At 38.7% G+C, this 20,611-nt stretch overlaps 2 protein-coding genes across 3 annotated transcripts; one reads left to right on the top strand and one right to left on the bottom strand.

Moving 5' to 3' along the window:
• The first annotated feature begins 27 nt into the window (after positions 1-27).
• On the top strand, positions 28-19,603 carry LOC145470772 (peptide-N(4)-(N-acetyl-beta-glucosaminyl)asparagine amidase-like). 2 transcript variants are annotated; one of them, XM_081454606.1, is made up of 12 exons: positions 28-2,680; positions 4,180-4,225; positions 5,303-5,513; positions 6,385-6,573; positions 7,079-7,305; positions 8,053-8,163; positions 8,581-8,724; positions 9,486-9,535; positions 11,215-11,350; positions 11,671-11,736; positions 17,539-17,725; positions 18,354-19,603. In XM_081454606.1, the coding sequence occupies exons 2-12, from the start codon at positions 4,190-4,192 to the stop codon at positions 18,533-18,535; spliced, it is 1,539 nt and encodes a 512-aa protein (XP_081310732.1). In that variant the 5' UTR covers positions 28-2,680; positions 4,180-4,189; the 3' UTR covers positions 18,536-19,603. The 2 variants fall into 2 exon arrangements, with proteins under 2 accessions (XP_081310732.1, XP_081310733.1); XM_081454607.1 differs by lacking the exon at positions 28-2,680 and adding an exon at positions 2,697-4,090.
• LOC145470773 (retinol dehydrogenase 8-like) lies at positions 11,769-16,804 on the bottom strand. Its single transcript, XM_081454608.1, has 3 exons — positions 16,251-16,804; positions 15,123-15,396; positions 11,769-13,518 (listed from the first exon to the last, which is right to left on the bottom strand). The coding sequence occupies exons 1-3, from the start codon at positions 16,513-16,515 to the stop codon at positions 13,197-13,199; spliced, it is 861 nt and encodes a 286-aa protein (XP_081310734.1). The 5' UTR covers positions 16,516-16,804; the 3' UTR covers positions 11,769-13,196.
• Positions 19,604-20,611: the final 1,008 nt, after the last annotated feature.

The raw sequence follows: 20,611 nt of genomic DNA, 5'->3' as shown, positions 1-20,611 counted from the left end.
TTTCTTAGGTTTCTCTCGTGGGTGAGCTCACGAGCACGCGAGAAGATCGCCTCGCACGAGTTCGGTTTACCTCTTCGGAAAAGAGGCGTCAAGCCTAAGCTCCAGCTGTGAGATCTTCATCTTGTGTAGTAGCGGTCACGGCGAAAATAGGTGAGCTCGTATGAGAAAACTTTTGGGGGGCGGCACGGTGGCCCCATAGTTAGTGAGCTCGACTCCGGATCGAGCGGTCCAGGTTTGAGCCCCAGCCGGAGACATCGTCTTGTGTTCTTGCGCAAGGCACAGTACCCTCAGAGAGCCTCTCACCCAGGTGTATAAATGGTACCGGCGAAGTTAATGCTGAGGAAGGGGGGAAAACCCTGCGATGAACTAGCGTCCCATCGTTGCTCATCTAATCCCACTTCAGATCACTTAAATCCATTGAAGAAAGCCAAGCTGAAGTCTTTTAAGGACCTGTACGCTGTGCGTAAGGTTCGCAACTAGGATGTAGTACTTCCTCCTCGTATGGATGGAGATGTATTTGCTCTGATGGCACGTGTCGGTCTCTTGCCGATCCTTGTGGACTCCCGCGAAAAACAGCTGCACAAAGCCTCCAAACAAGCAAAACTCTGCCAACAGCTAGAGTGTCACAGTCAGCGAGAAATACCCAGAGAACGTAATCAGTATTTTCAGTGTACCTGGAATGGTGGTCTTGCAGAAGTTGAATATCCCACCTTCTGGAGGTATGTCTCATGCGGTCGCTAAGAGAGTGTTTGAGTTGGTAATGAGCACCGACAACAGGCACGTGGAGAAGTGTTCGACATGTATCGAGAGGTATCAATAAAGAATGTCGAAAGATTTTAAAGAGTGTCTTCCTCTGACGTTGAACAGTACAAAAACATACTCCCTGCCTATACTGCGAAGTCAGGGAACAAGAATTTTCAGTGTTACTGCAAACAAGCCTGACATTGCCAATTCCCTCGTGTCACACTGGAAGAAAGAAGCATTCTGAGGCAGGCTCGGTGACCGGATCATGTACGTGACAACCGAAGATCAGTGCTAGAGACTAAGACGCAGCCACATGCGAACCAGTTCCTGAGATGGGGTGTAATCATGAAGAGGCTGGTTCTCCATGCCCGGTTCGTGGAAGGCTGGTGCGTCATCCACCCCGACATTGATATCTTTGTCCTACTGCTTGGTCAAAGCCAAAACCTTGGAATGTGCTACATGAAGAATGGAAGAGGTGGAAAGACCAGAATGATAAAATTTCTTTAGTTATTAACAGCTTGGAGAAGTAACTTGATCAAGGCATTGACAAGCTCTACTTCATGAAAGTCCTAATTGGCGTACACAGGATCACAGGCTGTGATACTTTCTAGTGAGCAGTTCAGCTTCTAATTCTCCAATACAGTGAAAGGTAGGTCCGAGCTATGAGGAGAATTGGGAAGGAGTGAACAGTATCCAGAGAGATACTGGAGGAAGCACTTATGTGACAGCTGTACGAGAAGGGGTGCCAGCGTATGGATGCGCTGCGCTATGAAGTCTACTGTGCCAGAGGCGGGAAAGTCTAGCCAGAGGCTTTGCAGCCATGTTAGTCATCACTATGAAGTCGCATTACAAAAGCAAATTATCAAGCAGCAATCTGGAGAGGAGCCGTCACCACAGAGAAGACAGTTGAAATACAACGCTAGTAGCAAAGTATTTTTGACAATTTTTTAGGTGTTTGAAAAGGTGCTCAAACAGAGTCTTGAGTGTTTGATATAACTTCTCCATCGGAACTAAAACTAAGGATAAACAGAAAACTAAACTTGTATAAATATCTGCTAAAACAATCAGATATCCAAACACTGTCACGGTCATGATTTACCGTGCTTAAGCTTGATGAATTGTTTATGACTTGGAGAAGTTATAGATCCAAATGCAAGTGACAGCAGTGACAAAGGGCTGACAAAGGGCGTTATGCAAGCCTGGCGTTTCTGTACTCGAACGAGCTCTAGACTGAAGTGTGGACCAAGTTACATGTATCTACGTTGAGTTATGTGTATTGGTTCATGGCGTAGTGTGCTTAATTAACTAAACGTAGGAAAGGTTTTTTTTCTAGTACTGTGATGTGGAGCACCTTATTGGTAATTTAGTTATTTCAGATGGTTAAAATAGAGGTTGAATACATAAACTAGAAAACAAAATGGCAGCCATTGTGATGTAATTTATGACGTCATCATAGCTTGAACAATAACAGACAACACTGAAATAATATCTAAGATACTAATTATTCCAAATGAACGTCCAGGCAAAATATCGTGTGCCTCTAAGAAAAGAAACATATCAGAAAATATTATTTAGAATTCCAAGATGGCGACCCAAAGGAGGGTATTGAGGGTAAATTTAAAATTCGATTTACAAAGTGAAAGCTGCCGTTCTATCCTTGCTATCATGCATCTTTATGATGCTTAATAGTCAAAGATTAAGAAAATACAAGTTTCGTTTGTTCCCCTTAAGTGAGCCATACAACCACCTCAGCTGATGGACTAAGAAATCGGTCACTAATTTCTAGATTCCGGGGATCTGCGGCCAGAAAGACTCCAATACCCTGCAATGTTCTGAGCCCACAGTTAGCTAATGCAGCGGTAGAATGGGAAACTGTTTTCCTCGTCATGTATGCCTGTAAACAGTTGACTGAAAAAGAAAGAGACATGGCGTTGAGGTAAGCAATAATCGGAAGCCTTGTGTTGTACGATTGCTGGACTTATTTTGATGACAGTCTAAATCCTTTGTTTTTTAGTATTACTAGACACTCAATACGATACCTATTAGCTACCTGGTGCGTATAAGCTTGAACTTAATTCGTTTATTTGCTCGTCTGGTTCACGATCGGTGATACCAAACAGTGACTAAACCAGACCGTATTCGTATCGAGATATATTTACACAGCAATTGATGATTTTACGTAGCCAAACAGTACAAACGTTTTCATCCGGCGAAGTGATTTGGTTTAACAGCCGAAAAGTTGCAGCTCGCTTTTGAAGCAATAACCTGTCCTATATATTAAGAAACTTTTAAAAATGCTTTTATTGGTACCTTGCCTTGGCCAAAATATATTTTGCAATTTAGGCGATATTAATTTCTCTAGAAAAATGAGTATACTTCAGTGGTGTCTTGAAAATCATTGTTGGTTGGCCGTAATATTCTGATTTTCTGATAGTTGCTATTATTGTATCTCTCAGTTACTACACATGCTGTGATTGGTCGATTTAGCGGGCTGTACTCTACTGTACGGCCTGCGAAAATTTATTTAATGGCTGTTTTTGTTGCCGAAATGTTTTGTGATTTATCACCAAGTGTAATCTTAACTTTTATAGCAAGTAAGAGTTTAAAACTTTCTTTTACTTTAAATTGTGTATTAAAATGTGCTAAGGACTTGTTTTGCTTTGACATGCTTCAGAAATATGAGGGCATTCCACGTGAATAGAAATCATTCCCGAACCCGTCAGACACACAGTAGAGATATAATAAATATCTTGGTAACATCGTCTTCTCGATCGGTACTACAAGTTACAGATCCTCATTTTTTCCCCATCGATTTATGGCCCGCGCGTTTCATGTTTGGGCCATAGATCAAAGGGGAAAAAACTTGGTCTGTAACTTACAGTACGGACCTTGAACCCAGTTAGTAAGAGGAACATGTAGCGTGAACATGCATTTTATGTGAACAATGTTCACAAGTTAAGTTTTAGCTTATTATCATATATCGTTTTGCAGTTCAGCTGATGTTTCAGTTAAATTTTTGGCATGTATTTTCAAGTTTTAGCTTCTCTTTGGACATTTAGATGTTCTATGTCATTTTTCTGAATTTAAATTTTAGATTTCTACTTTCCACATTTAAATCATTTTTATTTTCAGTTTCTGGCAAGTGTACTTGTGTATGTGTGAGATTCCAGTTTTGGAACTTTACATTAATTTTATTTTAGATATTAAGCAACTTATCTTTAGATTTTGTTATATATGTCACTGCCTTGAGGCTAGTTTGAAATTTCGTTTTAGAATCAAGGTCAGACAAAACTAGCAATGATGAGAAGTAACCAGTTACGCACTGAAAGTTATTGCTCTGAAAAAAGTTAAGCTAATGCTGTATCAGATGATTTGGCTACTAATAATGGACATTGGTTTACTTATATTTATTATTTTTTTAACATGATCTTGAAGGTGATATGTGATGGCTTCAGCATTATTGGCACAGTATGCAATTGAGGTATGATTTTTAAAAAGTCCTTAGAATTTACTGATTAAATTTATAGAAAGAACCTCTACTTTTTTAGAGAAAATATTTCAATTTTTAGAGAGATTTTTGATTTAATTTGTAAATAAACAGTAAAGATACTGTAACTATACTTACATTAATGCATGCAGTTGAACAAGGCTTGAGATCATGAGAGAAGCTGTGTGGAATGGACTAGTATCTCATTCAGGGAGGAGTAGAAAAACTGTTAATGATTGAGGCCTTCCAAGGGATAAAAGCAACAAGTGACATGACCCTGAAAACCAGCAACATGGGAATTTTTAATCAGTGACAAGCGAATCAAATGCGCTGCTAAAATTTGACAGCAGTTGGCAAGAAGCACTATAGAAAAGACAGCGACATTGTCTCTTTTGGACTTTTTTGCCTATTTGTATTCTCTTGTAAATTCTGTAAATGTCCAAAACTTGTGTGCTTTTCCATTGAATAAACTCTAAAAAAATTCAGCCTTGTAGTGACAGCGACATATGACTTCATGCAGAAAAACAACAGTGACATTAGCTTCTGCTGGTTAGGCGATGTCAGTACATGAAAGGATGCAACATGGCGACACAACTACCTCCCTTGGAAGGTCTGATCAGTAGCTTCATGCCTGGAAACACTACAGCCTGAGGAGGGGTGGTGAATGGTTAAATATGCAGAGCTTTACCCTTTGTCTTTGCGAGTCTGAGACATTTTGACTTTTTATATTCCAAGACCAAGACTTTGAAGTGTTTTTAATGTGATATTCAGACATCATTTATAAAAACTGAAACAGAAAGATCGTGAATTTGAGGCTTTCTTAGCCATAAAAAAAAAAATGACACCCTGCTAGAGTCACATAACGGCTTAAAAAATGAGACCATAAGACCAGTGAAATTTGACACAAATTTTGCAAGGCTCATGTTTTTTGTAGGACCATTCACCACCCAATTGATCAGCCACCAGCATTGAATAAACTATTCACACCATGATGCTAATTTTTAGCAAGTAAGGGAAAGCAACAAATTGAATGCTGAATGCAACAAAATTGTCTTTTTTCATTAAAAACAGAATGAGAGAGAGTTTTACGGGAGACTGCAATCATTGGGAAATGGTGTCTATCACTATGAGAACCCATCCTTGCAGCAAGAAGCTCTCAATGTTATGCCAGTGTCTGAATTAAAACAGAAAGCAAAGGAAGCTTGTGAAAAAAGCAAGGAAAATGGACAGGATGGAGTGGATGAAAAGGACTGCTTGTTTTTAGAGGTTGCTCGCTGGTTTGGTATGAATGCTTGCATTTTCTCAATTTATTTTGTAATAATTGTAGAAATTATTCAATCCTCATCTGATGTTGGTACATTTCTAACCAAAATCATAGGGGTCTGAGCAGTTGTTAATAATTGTTCATTAGAAAACAGTCCTAAGAAAATACGTGTACTGATTGGTTAAAAGTCGTGTTTGTATAACTTGATAGAAACACAGAACTAGCACGGGCTGTTGACATAATGATGGTGTGAGCAAAGAGAATTTACACTTTGATAATCAAAGTTAACTAGTTGTTTTGCTTCTTTTCATTGCAGTGTATTCTAAAAGAAACAGAAAATAAGTTCTCTGTGTTTCTATCGAGTTATAGAAACACTCATGAAAGTTTGGGAGAACTTGAAAAAGCTGAGGAAACACTCACCTGCAGCTCATGTTCTCACAGCATTTCTCGTTCTCCCAAACTTCCACTTGTATCTCTATAACTTGATAGAAACACGGTGCATGTTTTCTATTTCTTAATTGCCCTCAATTCAATGTTCTAAAGATGCTTTGGACTGATGGATGGAAGGACAGACAGACAGACAGACAGACAAACGAACAGACAGATGGATAGACAGACGGACTGAAGGATTGGATGGATGGACAGATGGATGGATTAATACATAACTTCTATTTATATTTTATAACCTTTTTTATATCACAAGTCAAATTGTTCTCACATTTGATTGGTTCTCACCTATGATCTATTAGAGGACAGACTCATAGATGAGGTCAACAATACAAACATTTGTTAAATTTACCCCCTAAATAAATAGGATATAGTTAAAAATTAATATTTTCTGAAACTACAAAACATTGAGTGATTAAAGCTTATCAATCTCTGTTTTCAGGTACGTTCTTCCACTGGCTGGACAAACCAATTTGTGCAAATTGCGGCACCAAGACAGTAGCCACCGGACCTGTGCAGCCAACCGCTGAGGATCTTAGATGGGAAGCTGGAAGAGTGGAAGGTTTTAAATGTCCAAAATGTGGGAAAGATGAGAGATTCCCAAGGTACAACCATCCGAGGAAGTTGCTGGGTAAGCTTTCATATTCAACACTATTTCATGTTTCATACTTGATAGTAAGAGTGAATTATGCAGGTAGAATTTAAAGAATATTGATAATTCAAGTTCAATATGATCAATCCCACTGGTAACAGGCATTGGTTTCCTCATATGTCTTTGCATTTTCAACCCATTCAGAGTTAGTAAAGCATACTAGTGATGTGTATAAAAAGGTTGATAATGAGAAGAAGCGACGTTACAAAGCCTATTTAGTGAAAATTGGGACTTCATATCACCTTAGCTACAATGTTTTAGCAAAATATATCGAATGAAATAATTATATTGAATTTTTGAACTGAACTTCTTTATAAGAAAAGCTTTCCTCTAGATGGTCAAACCAGGTGGGTAAAATCATCCTCAGAGCCAGTTAATTTGCCTGGTACCCATGCCAGCCCTAAATGAAACCCCCACATGACAGTCACCATTATTCTTCTAAGAGCACTTTCGATAGAATTCACGATGTCTTCTCTTCATACAGAGACTCGCCGTGGCAGATGTGGTGAATTTGCTAACTGCAAGGCCTTGGTGCTCCGTTCCATGGGTTTTGAAGTACGTCATGTCACAGACTGGACTGATCATGTGTGGGTAGAGGTTTATTCTGATGCACAGCAAAGATGGATTCACTGTGACCGTGATGAGAATTATCTGTATGAACGAGCCATGAGCAAGAAATTGACTTACATTATGGCATTCAACTATGAAGAGGTATTTTGTACTGTAATTTTAATTCTGGGTCCCTTTGGGGTACTCCATGTAATGAACTATACAAAGAGGGGATCATGCATTCTAGAGGCATCCTTGGTCGAGTGTTAATCGACACCCCCGACTGACCCTCAATTAACATCTTGATCGACACTCAATCGACATTGTGATTGATACTCAGTCAACACTAATTTTTGCAGACACACCATCAAATGTTGATTGATACATATGAGTCAATTAACACTCAGCCAACTATTGACCCACTGTCAGTCGGGCGTTAATCGAGGATCAATCAAGGGTATCGATCGACATTCGACCGTGGATGCCTTTAGTACACATGATCCCAAAGAGGGAGTTCCCTTTTGGGATTGGAGTGGCTGCATTGGGTATATAATAGAGTGAGGATTAATGAACTGAAGTATAGAAAAGGTTAGGGAAAAACTGTCATTTGATTATTTAAAAGGGCTTATCATTAAGTTTATTCCAAGAGTAGTTGGAAAGGGTGCCATTTTCTAAAAGGGATAGGTAAAGGGTTATCTTTTTTGTCAAAAATGAACAAAATTATTTAATAAAAGGCCAAGAATTTGCATCATTGGGTGGAATTCATTACACTTTGTGGAGTATAGCAGGGTTAATGATTACCTTTATTCTAAGAAACTGCCTGCTTGGAAAGCGTATGAAAAATTAAATATTGTAAAACAAAGTAAGGTGCTGAGGTTAAATTCATTTAAAATTCAATCTTGTTTAAAGGCGGTGGATGTAACATGGAGATATTCTCCAAAACATGATGAAATTTGTCGACGAAGGTTAATGGTTAGTGAGGAATGGCTGGTTAGAGCACTGAGTATGTTAAACCACCAGGTTAGTATTCAAACAACCTAGTACTGCAATTGTATTTAAAAATTATTCCGCTAGCACATGTCCAATGGATATGAGATGATAGAGAGGCAATGAGGAGTGTAGCACTGAGTTGTCTATAATCATATATCTCATATCCGACCAGCGTGAGTGGAATAACTGTTTTATTATAGTTTTATAGAAAACTAAACAAAATATAGAAATAAAAATGCCCAAAAAAATCACGCATACGCTTACCATATTTGTAGAGCACGGTATAATGGCTCATAACCCATGATAGCTAAGCCAATGAACTGTCTTGAATTACATTATCCAATGATTCAATTTTTAGTAATGTCTTTTATCCTAGATAGGCTTTTAACTTTTCTGTGTATGTTATAAAGTAACATTCACATTTTTATTCCTTTATGTATACTACAGCGACAACAATGGCTTTCTCCTGAGCGGCGTCAAACACTTTTGAAACGTTCAGCTAAGGAACTAGCTGGGTTCCTCTCAGTTCATGAAGGAAAACTGTATGGGACTGCTGCATGGAGGCGTATGATTGGAAGACCTGTATCACAGGTAAATTCTTTGAACTAGTCATTTTATGATGCCCTTTACTGCACTTATAACATTGTAGCCTTTGATGAGTGAAAGTGTTTTAGTTCATAGCACAAGTTCTGCACCACGTAGGGCCCACTTTTACGACTAAAAAACAGATTTTAATGTGCTAACAGTTAAATCCACTAAAGCCATTTGCAGAAGTTTGCACAGATCACTTGTCTCTAGTGAAACAAGTGTGGGGATGCAAGTGGTAATACTCATGAGACAGTACAGCCGATGCAAGAAAACAATTCATTGTTCTCTACCACTTCTTGGTAACTTTTGGCTATTCTTCTAGAGAGAAAGAGAAATAGAGGGAGGGGGGGAGGCAGGAACTTGGAACTTAAAAGGGGTGTTAACTGTATGGGCAGTAGTAGACAAGAAGGGAGGGAGTAGAATTTCCAAAGTGACAGGAATTGTAGTTAAAAGGAGAAACATTTTGCAGCGTTGTGTGATGTTCTGCAATCAAAAAAACACCAAGAGGTGAGAACCACTTACGAAGGGTTAGGAAGCAGAAGTTTCTTACAGACTGAAACAGGTACACATGAAGGGGAAGGAACAGGAAGTTCAGACTCCCTGTTCTCTCTTCCCTGCTTAACCTTCCCTTAGCTGTTCCATCTGCCATCTCTGTCTTATCCCCCTTCTTTAGGTTCTATTCCAATATCAATTTGGTTAATTACTACTTCTAAATAAATACGTCAACTCTTGCTTTCAACTGTAGTTTTCCTGTTCTCTTTCAGCATGAGCCTTACACCTTTAAACCAACTGATGAAGAAATTAAAAACAAAAGGTGATGTTCAAAATTATAAGCCTGAAACATCCCGAGGTTTTTGGATTCAAAGAGTTGGAGAGGACATAAGGGCATAATTTTCTAAATGCTGAGTCACTATAATTCCTGTCAATTAAATCCTTAGACAACAATATTACCGTGACAACTTGAATTACTTTGATTAATTAAGAAGGCATGCTTTACAAAACAATTTTTTTTTTGCAAATTATTTAAAACAACTTATTGGTCAGAGAGAGGTGGATTGTTAGGGATGCTTCCAACGTGTGCAATTTATGTCAATGCATTCTGACAACATTGTGATACTGACCATGGCAATTGCTAAATCACTAACATTCTCAAATCTCACAGTAGTACAATCATGTTTTTCTGTTAAAGTAATGTTCAGTTAGCCTGCGAACGCAGACGTATTTCCAGCTGTCGCTTGTCTCTGCCAAAACAAGCGATGGCTGGACATGCATCCGCATTTGCGGGGTAACCTTCAATAAGCCATTCATTAACAAGTTCCTCTTGCCCTGATCTTGGTTTGCATGAGAATGCAGAGGGTCCCCAATAGATTTGGCGGGATGCGGGATTTGGCTTTTTTTCACCGTGATATTTGGGATTTGTGCTGAAAACAGGGGCGGGAAGCGTGAATTACAATTATGAGCGGGAGCGGGATTTCGTGTTTTTATAGGGTTGGGATGCGGGATTCGTAAGGGGAACAGAGCAGGATACGGGATTTCAATTCTTACATGACCTCATAAATTGTTATTGACCAGCACAAAAACCACAAGCTGGGAGAAACATGCGAATAGCTGTGTCAGGTTTCAAGTAATGAATAGCAACAGCTCTGCACCCTGTCAGGTTCTGTCAAAGGTATCCATTATCGCTTGACTAAGTTAGTACCATGAGACTGTATGAGGTCTTTGAGTCCTATTTCTATTGATTGCGATCATTTGTGTTGACCTCTGACATCAATGACATCTGTCCATTTCCGACATTTTCGATGCCCCCCGATCCTTTCTAGTTTTTCTAGTCTTTCGACCTTTTCCAGAGCACTTGGTTTGTTTTGGCCAGGATGACCACACCGGATGGCGGTGGTAGTGATTTACCGTACGAAGTATGAGAATTACGAATTATGTCGCCATATTTTACAAAAAGGATGTGCGAGCAGGAATGCCTTCTTTTGGAAAGAAAAGTTCTGAGCCCAGATCTCAAGGAAAGTGAAGACACTGAAAGCTTTGAAAGAACCTGTCAAGTGTATTTACGGGCCATCTATTAAATATGGGAATGAACAATCTAAACCGTTTACTGAAAGAAACTGCTACCCATTGAATTCGTTTGTAATCTTTTATATGATTTTCATTTTTAAAAAGTTTCTGTGTTAATAAGTAAATTAATTATTAATTTAACAAATTATTAATTAACGCAGAGACGTCTTTAAAAAGTGGACGGGATTGGGATTTCCAGGCAAAAATGGGCGGAATGGCAGGATGAACAGGAAAAAATGGGCGGGAAAGCGGGAATTGAGAACCCTATTGTGGACCCTCAATGCACGCACAGGTGAAATTCATTTTGATGTGGATGGTTTTACGCCAAGATCCGTTTTGAAGCAGAAGCAAATTGAAACTTAAAATTAGTTTATATTGAATGCTCTCAATCAATTAGATTTTAATTTTTGATCCTGTTAATTTTTAAAGGTTAAGGGTGCAGTATTGTTGTGCGAGTGATAAATACCTCAGAGGTGACAAGATGGATGCAGTCTTGGAAGGCTGGAAGTCTGGAGCTGCTGCCGTGCAATCAGTTTTCAGAAAATGCGATTATGATTGGAGAATAGTAAGTATATTGGATAGCTCATTTAACATGATGATCCAGATGAGGATAACTACTCAAAAGAGCTGTTGTTATTGTTGACCAAAATTTTTAATATTCTAAGAAGTCATCTTCAGAGTCAAGTTTCTCTTGACTTCACATGACTGATGGGTTTACACACAATGCGTCCAAAGGGTTCAGCTACATAGTTCTCGGTACTCATTACATGAGAATGCCAGATATATTTTTTTGCAATATTTTATCAAATGAACACCCTTGATGGGCTTCTTGAAGTTGCATGCTCTTGAAGAGGTTGACAGACTGTTCATCATGTTTCACTGCAGATGTGTGACTACCTTCGTCATTGTGGAGTCGAAGAGGCTGATCTTTTAATGTTACAAAAAGGAAATGTAGGTATACCTTTAGGTTACTTTTGAAATGGGGGCAAAATTATCGAAATAATCTGAGAAAGTTTTGAATAAACAAGAACTGTTGTATTTGTGGAATGGGTCAATTACTCAACATGAAATTCTAAATGTAGTGAGGGTTGTGGTTAATCCATCATAAATAAATAAATTAACCCCAGCAACAAAGCCCATCAGGGAAGGGACATTTATGACTGTTCTTTTTCGTGCTGGTGTAAGGGACCTACAGCTGTATACACAAAATCTATATCATCTATATCTTTGGTAAATCCCAAATTTTTTCTTCTAATTCTTTTACAATCTGTATCAATCTTAAAGGATCATTTCATATACATGTACCATAAAGTAGTCTGGTCTTTTGCTTGACTTTGGTAATTGCAATTGTTTTTATTTCCCACAAGAGAAATACAACTTACAGAACCCTTTGCACCCTCCATTTTTGTATCTTGCACTATGAGGGGTAATGGGGGCAGGGGTGGGGGGAAGTGGTTGGGAAAAAGTGTGTGATGAGTTTGTGGTGTTAATATTCATCGCTTCTTAAAGGAAATTGAGATGTAATGAAGTTCTTTGATGGGGGAACATTAGTTTACTTATTGTGGTCCACATTAGAATTTTAAAAAAATAATTAAAATACGAATGTGCAAATATTCTGTGAGAGTAGGCATTGTCTGATGCCACCATTACTTTTATATGGGAGTTTCCTTGAGACAATCATTGGCATATATTTGTTAGCTTTAGCATCATCCAAAGCAAGTTCTTAGCGTTCAAATAGGCCTATATCTGAAACCTTGTTGGCCTAATTTATGAGATCTCCGAGACCAGTTTGTGTGCGACAGAATCACCTAACGCACTTGTCATCTGCTTCCCTGAGTGGGGGACCCTCGGGGAATGAAAACTTTGTTGGTAACCAATGTGAAGCCTTGTGTAGAGAGAAATAATGAGGTTAGATTTGTGATGGCCTAAATCATTTTGAGTTCCCAGTAAAGCAAGACGATATTTGGGAGAAAAGAGTTTGCTGCATGAACACTATTATCTTTTAAGATAACAGTGATTTAGTTGTGAAGAATTAAAATTCTCCATCTCTTAATTTTTTTGTGGCTGCATGATTGACAAACTGAAAGTGATATGAATTTATTATGCAGTATATCAAACATGAGAGACAGTGTTTTACCACACTGAGAGATGAAAATACTATGTGCAGTCAGCTGCAGTGGAGTAGTGAAGGATAGTCTCAAGTGTTTAATGTTATCTTCTCAATTGAAAGAAAGAGTAAAACAACTTCTGTGTTTGGTGCTACAAATTATTGCAAGAGAAATATTATCACAAGTAATAATGAAATTTAAAATGGTTCATCCAGAAGTGGCTTAATAACCAGTTTTTGACATATTTTTAAAGATATCCTATCTGAAATGTAATACAGAATGTCCTCCATGTTGGCAAGAAATCTAATGGAAGAAACGCTGGGACATAAGTTCTACGGATGTGTCACCAGTTGGGTCTGCTAGCTTGCTGGATGTGGCTGCTGCATAATTCTTGTTAGTCTGGTACCTCAAGTGAGGCTTGTCAGCTAGTAATGCCTCTAAGATCACCTGACTGACTTCATCTGGGGTCTGAACCACTGTGGTGAAGGCAGCTCGCATCTTTTTGGAATAGTTGTCATAAAGCTGTTTTGTTTCCTCATCTAAAAGGTTGTCGTCACTTGTAGCCGTGTGGGATAAATTGGCAACAAAAGAAGTTGAAACTGGTCCAGGTTCAATTAAAGAACATCTGTTAATAAAAGATTAAAATAATATTTCAAATTATGGACCGTATACAATGGAACCTCCATAAAAGGAAACCCTAGTGGGAGGTGGAGCAGCTTAATGATTGGTGTGCTAGACTTTGGACCATTCCAAGCAGTCTAGGTTCAAGCCCTAGTCAGGTCTCTGGCTTGTGTTGGATTCTGACAGCTGGACATTTCAATTCTAGAAGAGCAGGCAGGCCAGCCGAGGCACTTTGCCTCAGTCATGTTTTGTTTGTTTATTTTTGAGTCATCAAAAACACCCTTAATACCTAGGAAGAGAATTTAACAACAGGCACTGCCTCAGTCACAATAATAAATTTTTTGGCTATGGCCCTGAAGAGTCAGGCATAATCCTGGTCAAATGTTTAGTTGAAAGTCTGAAATATATTAGCATCATGTTGATGTTTGAGCATAAAGTACAATTTTGTGGTGGCAATCAGGAGGATTTCAAAAAGAATCAGAGAGATGTGGATGGGTGACAACTGTACAGTGGTATAAATATTTTATGCTTTACTGGAGTCATGAAGCCATGAATCAGTAGATGGATCAGCTGATGTCAACTTAAGGTAGATTTTAAAATTCAACCTCATCTTAATCTTGGGGGTACTCCCTTATATGGGCTATATATGTATGTGTGGCCCAAACAATATGGTTTTTCAGCTATTTTGCTCAGAAAGTGGGTATCCATTTGGTAATTTTGGTCTCAAATAGGGTATGGTTTTTGCACTCAAGTCTTGAATTGAGTATGTTTTATAGAAAAAGCTAATTAATAAGACCATCAACAAAAGCTCTTCACAATGCCTCTAGCATCAGTCTGAACTAGGAAACTAATAATTATAGGGCAGGTCTGAAACAGGGTGTTGATCAACCAGTCAGGTCCTAAATTAAAATGGGCAGATCCAGGATTTTTCGTAGGAAGAGGTGCACCACTAAGGAATGGTGTAGCTGACTGGTGAGATAAACAAATTTTAAAAGTAAGTAAGAAGAAGAAGGTTTCATCTCGGGGGGCGGGGGGGGGGGAGGGGGAGGGCACCTGGACCCTCCCCCTTGATCTGCCCCTGACAATCAATTTTTTGGTCAGGTCATAAATAGGGTAGCGGAAAATCACAGATTTTGGCTTAAATAGGGTAAGGGTTTTGAGATGTGGACTGCACACACCATAATTAATAGAGAGAAATGGTTAGGAAGGCCAGTAAACATCAATGTAGTGGGCTAAGATTTATGTTGGAAGGTCCATGACCCTGCACATCCTTAGTTTTCTGCCCAAAGACTAAGCGCGAATTACATAATCATTTTGCTGCTCTTGGTTAGTTGTATGAGCACAGGATTTGTGCAAGGTCAATGTCCAAAATAGCAAACAAGAACATAAAACAAAGAACTTTGCCAGGTTTCCTAACAATTTCCCTATATTTACTATGCACACACCACCCACCTTTTTTGGGAGTACCCCCCAGATTTTAAATACACACTTTATTTGCCCAGAAGCCAGACTTATTATTGAATAAACAATGTAGTTGTAATTTTCCATGCTATTTTCAGATGCAAGTATCACTTATCCATAGTACAGCACCATAATTATACTGCCTACCTCACATTAAACATCCTGAGCATTGGAGCTAGTGACTCAATAAGACCTTCCACTGCAAACTTTGACGAACAGTAAACACTGTTAAAGGGTGTTCCAAAGATACCTCCCATGCTTGTTACGCACATGATGTGCCCATCTTTGTTAGATTTCATGCTTGGAAGTACAGCTTTGGTGAGGCGCAACACTCCAAAAAAGTTGGTCTCAAACACTTTCCTTGTCATATCCATTGTTTGAGTCTCAAGTGCACCAGACATACCTATTCCTGCATTGTTGACTGGAAATAATAATCACAGTAGTTATATTAATGATGTTACTCTAATGATTATTTCCGAAACAACATTTCTTAAATGTAGAAATGACATCATCTCGGGGAAAAAATGGAGGATGGTTGACAACATTTCTTGAAACACTTGTTGATTTAATACTCTAAATATAAGTTACTAGGATAACTCTGACATTTGGGCACAAAATTCTAACAATGATCAGTTTCCCTCAGCAATACCTAGTCACAATTTTAGCAAACCACTTTAAGGTAACCACAAGGAGGAGGTGTGGGGGTATGGCGATGCTTGCTGCGTTGTGAAAGAGGTATGCTAATGTTTACGAAGCAGTCTATCAACTTAGTAGCTGTGGGGGTTAGCCGTGATATTTGCATTTGTTCCCTGATTAATGAACTGGAAGTTTCGGTCCGAATCCCCATGCCATCTTCCCTAACCTCCAGAACGTATTTTCGCTCGCTTGTCTTTTGTTGGAGTCACTGTTAGTATGAAGCTGTAGATTACGTGACTGATGTGTAAAGCCAACCATCAATTTGAATGTATTAGCATAGTTGTAAAGGGACCCCAACATTGAAACATAAGAAACGAATATTACAAACTACAAATATTACAAGCGTCTTTGCCTTTTTCCCATTTACGCTCTCGAATTCCGATAGTTTCATTCAAAAGTAAGCGAGACATAGAATCGTCGGCACCAAGGCTACTCAAGCGAGGAACATGTAAATCCGTACAAATAGGTTCACCGGCTTTTAATTGTCGCGCGAGGATTTTGCTGCGGAGCACGACACTCCGCTAAAAAATGAAGGCCGTAAGGCTCGTACAAAAAGCAGATAAAGAAAATCTGACTTACTGACTACATCAATTCTCTGATGATCAGCTAATAACTCTTCCACAACTGCGTTCACGGACTCATCCGAACAAACGTCCATGGCTTTAATGATCAGGTTGTCTCCAAGGACACTTTTCCCTTGCTCTTCGAGTGGGCCCTTCTTTTCAAGATTTCGCATCGTTGCATAAACTTTAAAACGCTTATTTTTATCATTGGCCAGTAAAAGAGCTGCAGATAATCCTATTCCAGTAGAGCAGCCAGTGACAAGCACAATTTTTGAAGCCATGTTCGCGTCCCCAGGCGATGCAGTCGCTACTAGTACAAGCTGTACAGTAGGGGGTTAAAAAATTAACGTGAGCTGCGTGACAGAAATCAAAAGGTACACAACGTGTATATGTGGCTACGCAGTGTTTATTTTCGCGTAAGCAGCGAGGTGGGTTCGAAATTTCGGTTTGCTAAAGAATATTTTTGAATTTATTTGTTTGACCACTGATGAGGTTAAGGTACGTGTGACATGACAATATGAATATGGTGAGGGTGTTTGCCTTTCTCAGATACTGGAACCTCCCACCCCCCCCCCCCCCACCCCCCTTCCTCTAGGGATAAACTAGAACTTTCAGTTGCATTGTTCAAAATTAGCAAAGTTTCCACTTCAGCGCGGGTCCCCTTCTCCCTCGGGGAAGCCGATGTTAAGTGCATCCAACCCTCCTTGAGCAGTCTCCCTTAACTGGAAACAGAAGTTGGTATTCGTGATTCAAGTGATTTAAAGAAATTTCAAAATAATAGTTGTCGGCATCTGGTTCTACATTAAAACAACAAGTGCAATACAATATAAAAAGGTTTATTACGTTTCTCGAGAGGATCTGCATAGACTTCATACCTTAGTTACACAGTATGTTTATGCATAATTAAAAACAAAAAACATTAAAAATATTGTCGTCAAAAATTACAATTGGTTTGAATGAAAATAGCTGATGTCACTGCAATTAGGAAATAACTTATTTGAGCCAGTTGCTCAACAGTACGAATTTCAAACACAATTGGTTTGAGCCAATTGGTTTGAATAAAAAATGACTAATATACTACAATTATTAATAACGAGCTAAGTGTATTCCCACAAGTGATTGACTCTATTTTCTCCTTTTAACTTTCTAGGAAAAAGCTGATGTGAGTAAAATAGAATCAGCTGCTTGTAAGGGAATAATTGCCTCGTTGTACCACCAAATTTTTAGAATTAACTTTAAGAGCTGTTCATTAAGAGCAGTCGGGGTGTGAATTTTTTAATTTTTTAATTTTTTTTTTTGTCCAGGCATACATTGCACGACTTCCGGGCTCGCCATCAGGCTTGGTTGCATGGCAGATGGATTTCACTGACCGTGATTTAGTGATTGACACCATCACCATAGCAACTCACATTGTTACAACCGAGAGTGGACGGGTGGAATGGACACTAGAAGGAGATGACGAAATTGTAAAGAATCTGGCTTTTAGAGAGGGTACGTACATTTAGCATTTATTTGGTAAACTCTTGATTGTGGTATTAGTTTCTGTTACTGTTGTTAGAGGCATTCTTACTAATCGCACTACGACAGCATCAAAGGGGAAAATACACTACAGCCGTGAGTTAGGTTCCATTACTTAATGTGGAAAAACGATCAATAAATTTAAGACTTGAAACAAGTTGATTGAAGAGAGGTAAAGTTCCTAGCTGTGATTGCAGTTCAGCAAACTGTCCAGCCTGTGTATGTACACATGCTACAAGCTGTCGAGTGACTAATGAAGACTTTATAAAGGAGCTCTGTCGTAGGTTATTTTGAGTTATTTTGGCCACATGCAAAGTTGCCCTTAAATTGAAGGTAACCTGAAAATAGTAGTTTACTAAGATAGAAACACACCTAAGAGATAACAGTAAGCCATAAAGGAACAAGGATGGTTTAGGATGGAGAAAATTAACACGGATTACAAACGACGAACCTGAAAAAATTAAGCTAAACATTTTAAGATGCGCAAACTGTGACGCGGCTCCTTTAAGAAAACAGCAATTAAAAGCACTAAAAAGCTTGTTTCTGCGATTGTTTCATTTGAAGCTTACATTGCAAACTCTCTGTTGTTTCTGATTTCCAGGGAAAGAATCGTTAACAACCTCGTTTCTCACTGGTTCCAAGTCTTTCAAACTCACAGCTTCGCTCACTGGTGGAAATGGAGATACTGCTTGGCAACACGCTCAGTTGTTCAGCCAACCTATTGACAACAAGGACGAAATGTCTTTAGACATCACTGTCACACTAAGAGATGCAATGTTATAATTAATATTACTATCACACTGAGAGAGTCCGTGTTATGAATAATACAAAACAATTTTTTGTGCACAGTTAGAAAGGGGAAACTGGTGGTGTTTACGAAATAGATGTTGCAACAAGGAGAACAAATTTGTGAGATCTTGTAAAGGATATTTAAGGAAAATTTTTATCAGTATAATATTTTAACCTAAAATGAAAATGACAATATTAAGCTGGAGATAGTTATGCGCTTGAGGCCACAATTTATGTTACTTTGAAATAAAAAAGACGGGGTATGTATTGAGCTAATTAACATAATTATATTGTGCGGGTTCAGAAAATATCCATACCCACGCTAAGGATGGTCATTAGAAATTCCGAGGGGGTGGGGGGTCTTAATAACCAAATTTTAAAGGGCAAGTATGAAGCTTAGCTGAAAATTCAAGGGGGATGGGGGAGCGTACAAACCAAATAACCATCCTTGGTGGAGATATGGATAATTTCTGGGAGAACACATGAACGAAAGTTGAGAAGTTTTTGCTCGTTGTGAACTTCCGTTCGCACCGTTTTTGCCCGTTTGACTTTCTTCCGACTCCACTATCAGCCCCTGAGTATCTGAGGATGACATTTCATGAACCTTTTCAAATGGATTCCTGCTCATTACCCCTCAGGATCCTGGATAAGAGTGAAACTCAAGATATAAATGGATAGTCATTTTAGATTGGAAGAGTTGATAGTTCAATTACAGCAATAGTTTATTTAGAAACTTAATTTAACGAAAAGAGCTTTGTCGTAAGGGACGTACAGTTGTATTTAAAATATAAGCGGGGAGAAAGAACAGATGGTAATAAATTACAGTGGTGCTAAGCCATAAATAAATTGTCCACATTTTTTCTTTTGCGTCTACAAAAGTTTACGCCTACAAATAAAACACGACTTAGACTGAAACAACATCTGTGAAAATGATAGTTTTACTGCACTCTCAAGGTTCAATAGATACACGAAAGAGAAAATAACACGAATTCTATCAAGCTGTTACGCATCTCAAGCAGTTTCTCAACTAGCGTTCGCGTCGTAAAGGAAACTAGGAGTTTTGGAGTTACTTTAAAGTTTTATACTGTACTGTAAATATTTTGGATGCTTAAAATTTCGGACTCTTAAAAATTTCGGACGGTTTTATTTTTGACAACTTTTTTTGGCCGAAATTAAAATCGTCCGAAATTTTTTGTAGGTAATGTATGAGACAATCTGTTGGTCAGTAGGAAACCTCACTGATAAAGGTTGGTAAGTATTGAAGTCCCATAATACCAAATGCAACCCTAACATAAGAAAACTCTAGTGACCGCAATGAGCCGATTTAAAATAAACATGTAACACACACTTTCCGAGTGAACAAACAGGTGCAAATCACAGAAATTATTTGTCAGTAACGGTCAAAGCGGGCCAGTCGAGTCAGATCAAATTGTAAAATTCCCGAAGTGAAAATGCGCTCCTGTTTACACTTGTTTGTTTTAGCAGTGGATTTCTTAAGTTTCTAATCAAGTGACAGGCAGCCCAAAGCACAAGGCCTTTCATTAGTTGGTAACCTGCAATATGCGAAGACCTTAATAAGAGTGGATCACCTTGTGCAAAAGAGAGCAAAATAAACACAAATCTTTGTGAAGATAAGCAAGAGGCAACAATGGACTTAAACAAATTTTATAAACATGTAAGGCTAATCAAAGATCTGATTTTCTTTTATTATTATTATTATTATTATTCTGGCTCAGAACAAACCGTCATCAGCTATAAAAGCTCTTTCATCGCAAGTTCTCCGTGCGTTTCGCTATTCGCAACTTCCCGCTCTCCCCCTGGGTTCCCTGTGAGTTCCTTCTATGTGAAGGTACAGTGGTGGGAAATGCAGAAGCCTGGCAAAAGCTTTCTTTGTCATCAAAATTGTGTGCAATACAAATTTCACCACAAGCGCGACTCTCTACACCTGAGACTGGCACTAGTCACGTGGTCACATCTCGCATTTCCCGCCAAAGAGGGAACACAACTACAATAGCTATGGCTAAATTTAAAACAAGGATTTTTCATTGAGACTCTGCCCTGTTAACGACT

Source organism: Orbicella franksi, chromosome 15 (assembly GCF_964199315.1).
Source record: "Orbicella franksi chromosome 15, jaOrbFran1.1, whole genome shotgun sequence".
Taxonomy (NCBI): domain Eukaryota; kingdom Metazoa; phylum Cnidaria; class Anthozoa; order Scleractinia; family Merulinidae; genus Orbicella; species Orbicella franksi.
The sequence above is the reverse complement of the archived record's forward strand: the minus strand, read 5'-3'. Positions and strand labels throughout refer to the sequence as shown.

Excerpts from the sequence above, each read along its gene's own strand:
- LOC145470773 (XM_081454608.1), bottom strand. The coding sequence starts at position 16,515 with ATGGCTTCAAAAATTGTGCTTGTCACTGGCTGCTCTACTGGAATAGGA. Across the intron at positions 15,397-16,250 it reads TCAGAGAATTGATGTAGTCA|TCAACAATGCAGGAATAGGT; the intron begins GTAAGTCAGATT and ends TATTATTTCCAG. Across the intron at positions 13,519-15,122 it reads CTCAGGATGTTTAATGTGAG|ATGTTCTTTAATTGAACCTG; the intron begins GTAGGCAGTATA and ends TTTTATTAACAG.
- LOC145470772 (XM_081454606.1), top strand. The coding sequence starts at position 4,190 with ATGGCTTCAGCATTATTGGCACAGTATGCAATTGAG. Across the intron at positions 4,226-5,302 it reads TGGCACAGTATGCAATTGAG|AATGAGAGAGAGTTTTACGG; the intron begins GTATGATTTTTA and ends CATTAAAAACAG. Across the intron at positions 6,574-7,078 it reads CCATCCGAGGAAGTTGCTGG|AGACTCGCCGTGGCAGATGT; the intron begins GTAAGCTTTCAT and ends CTCTTCATACAG.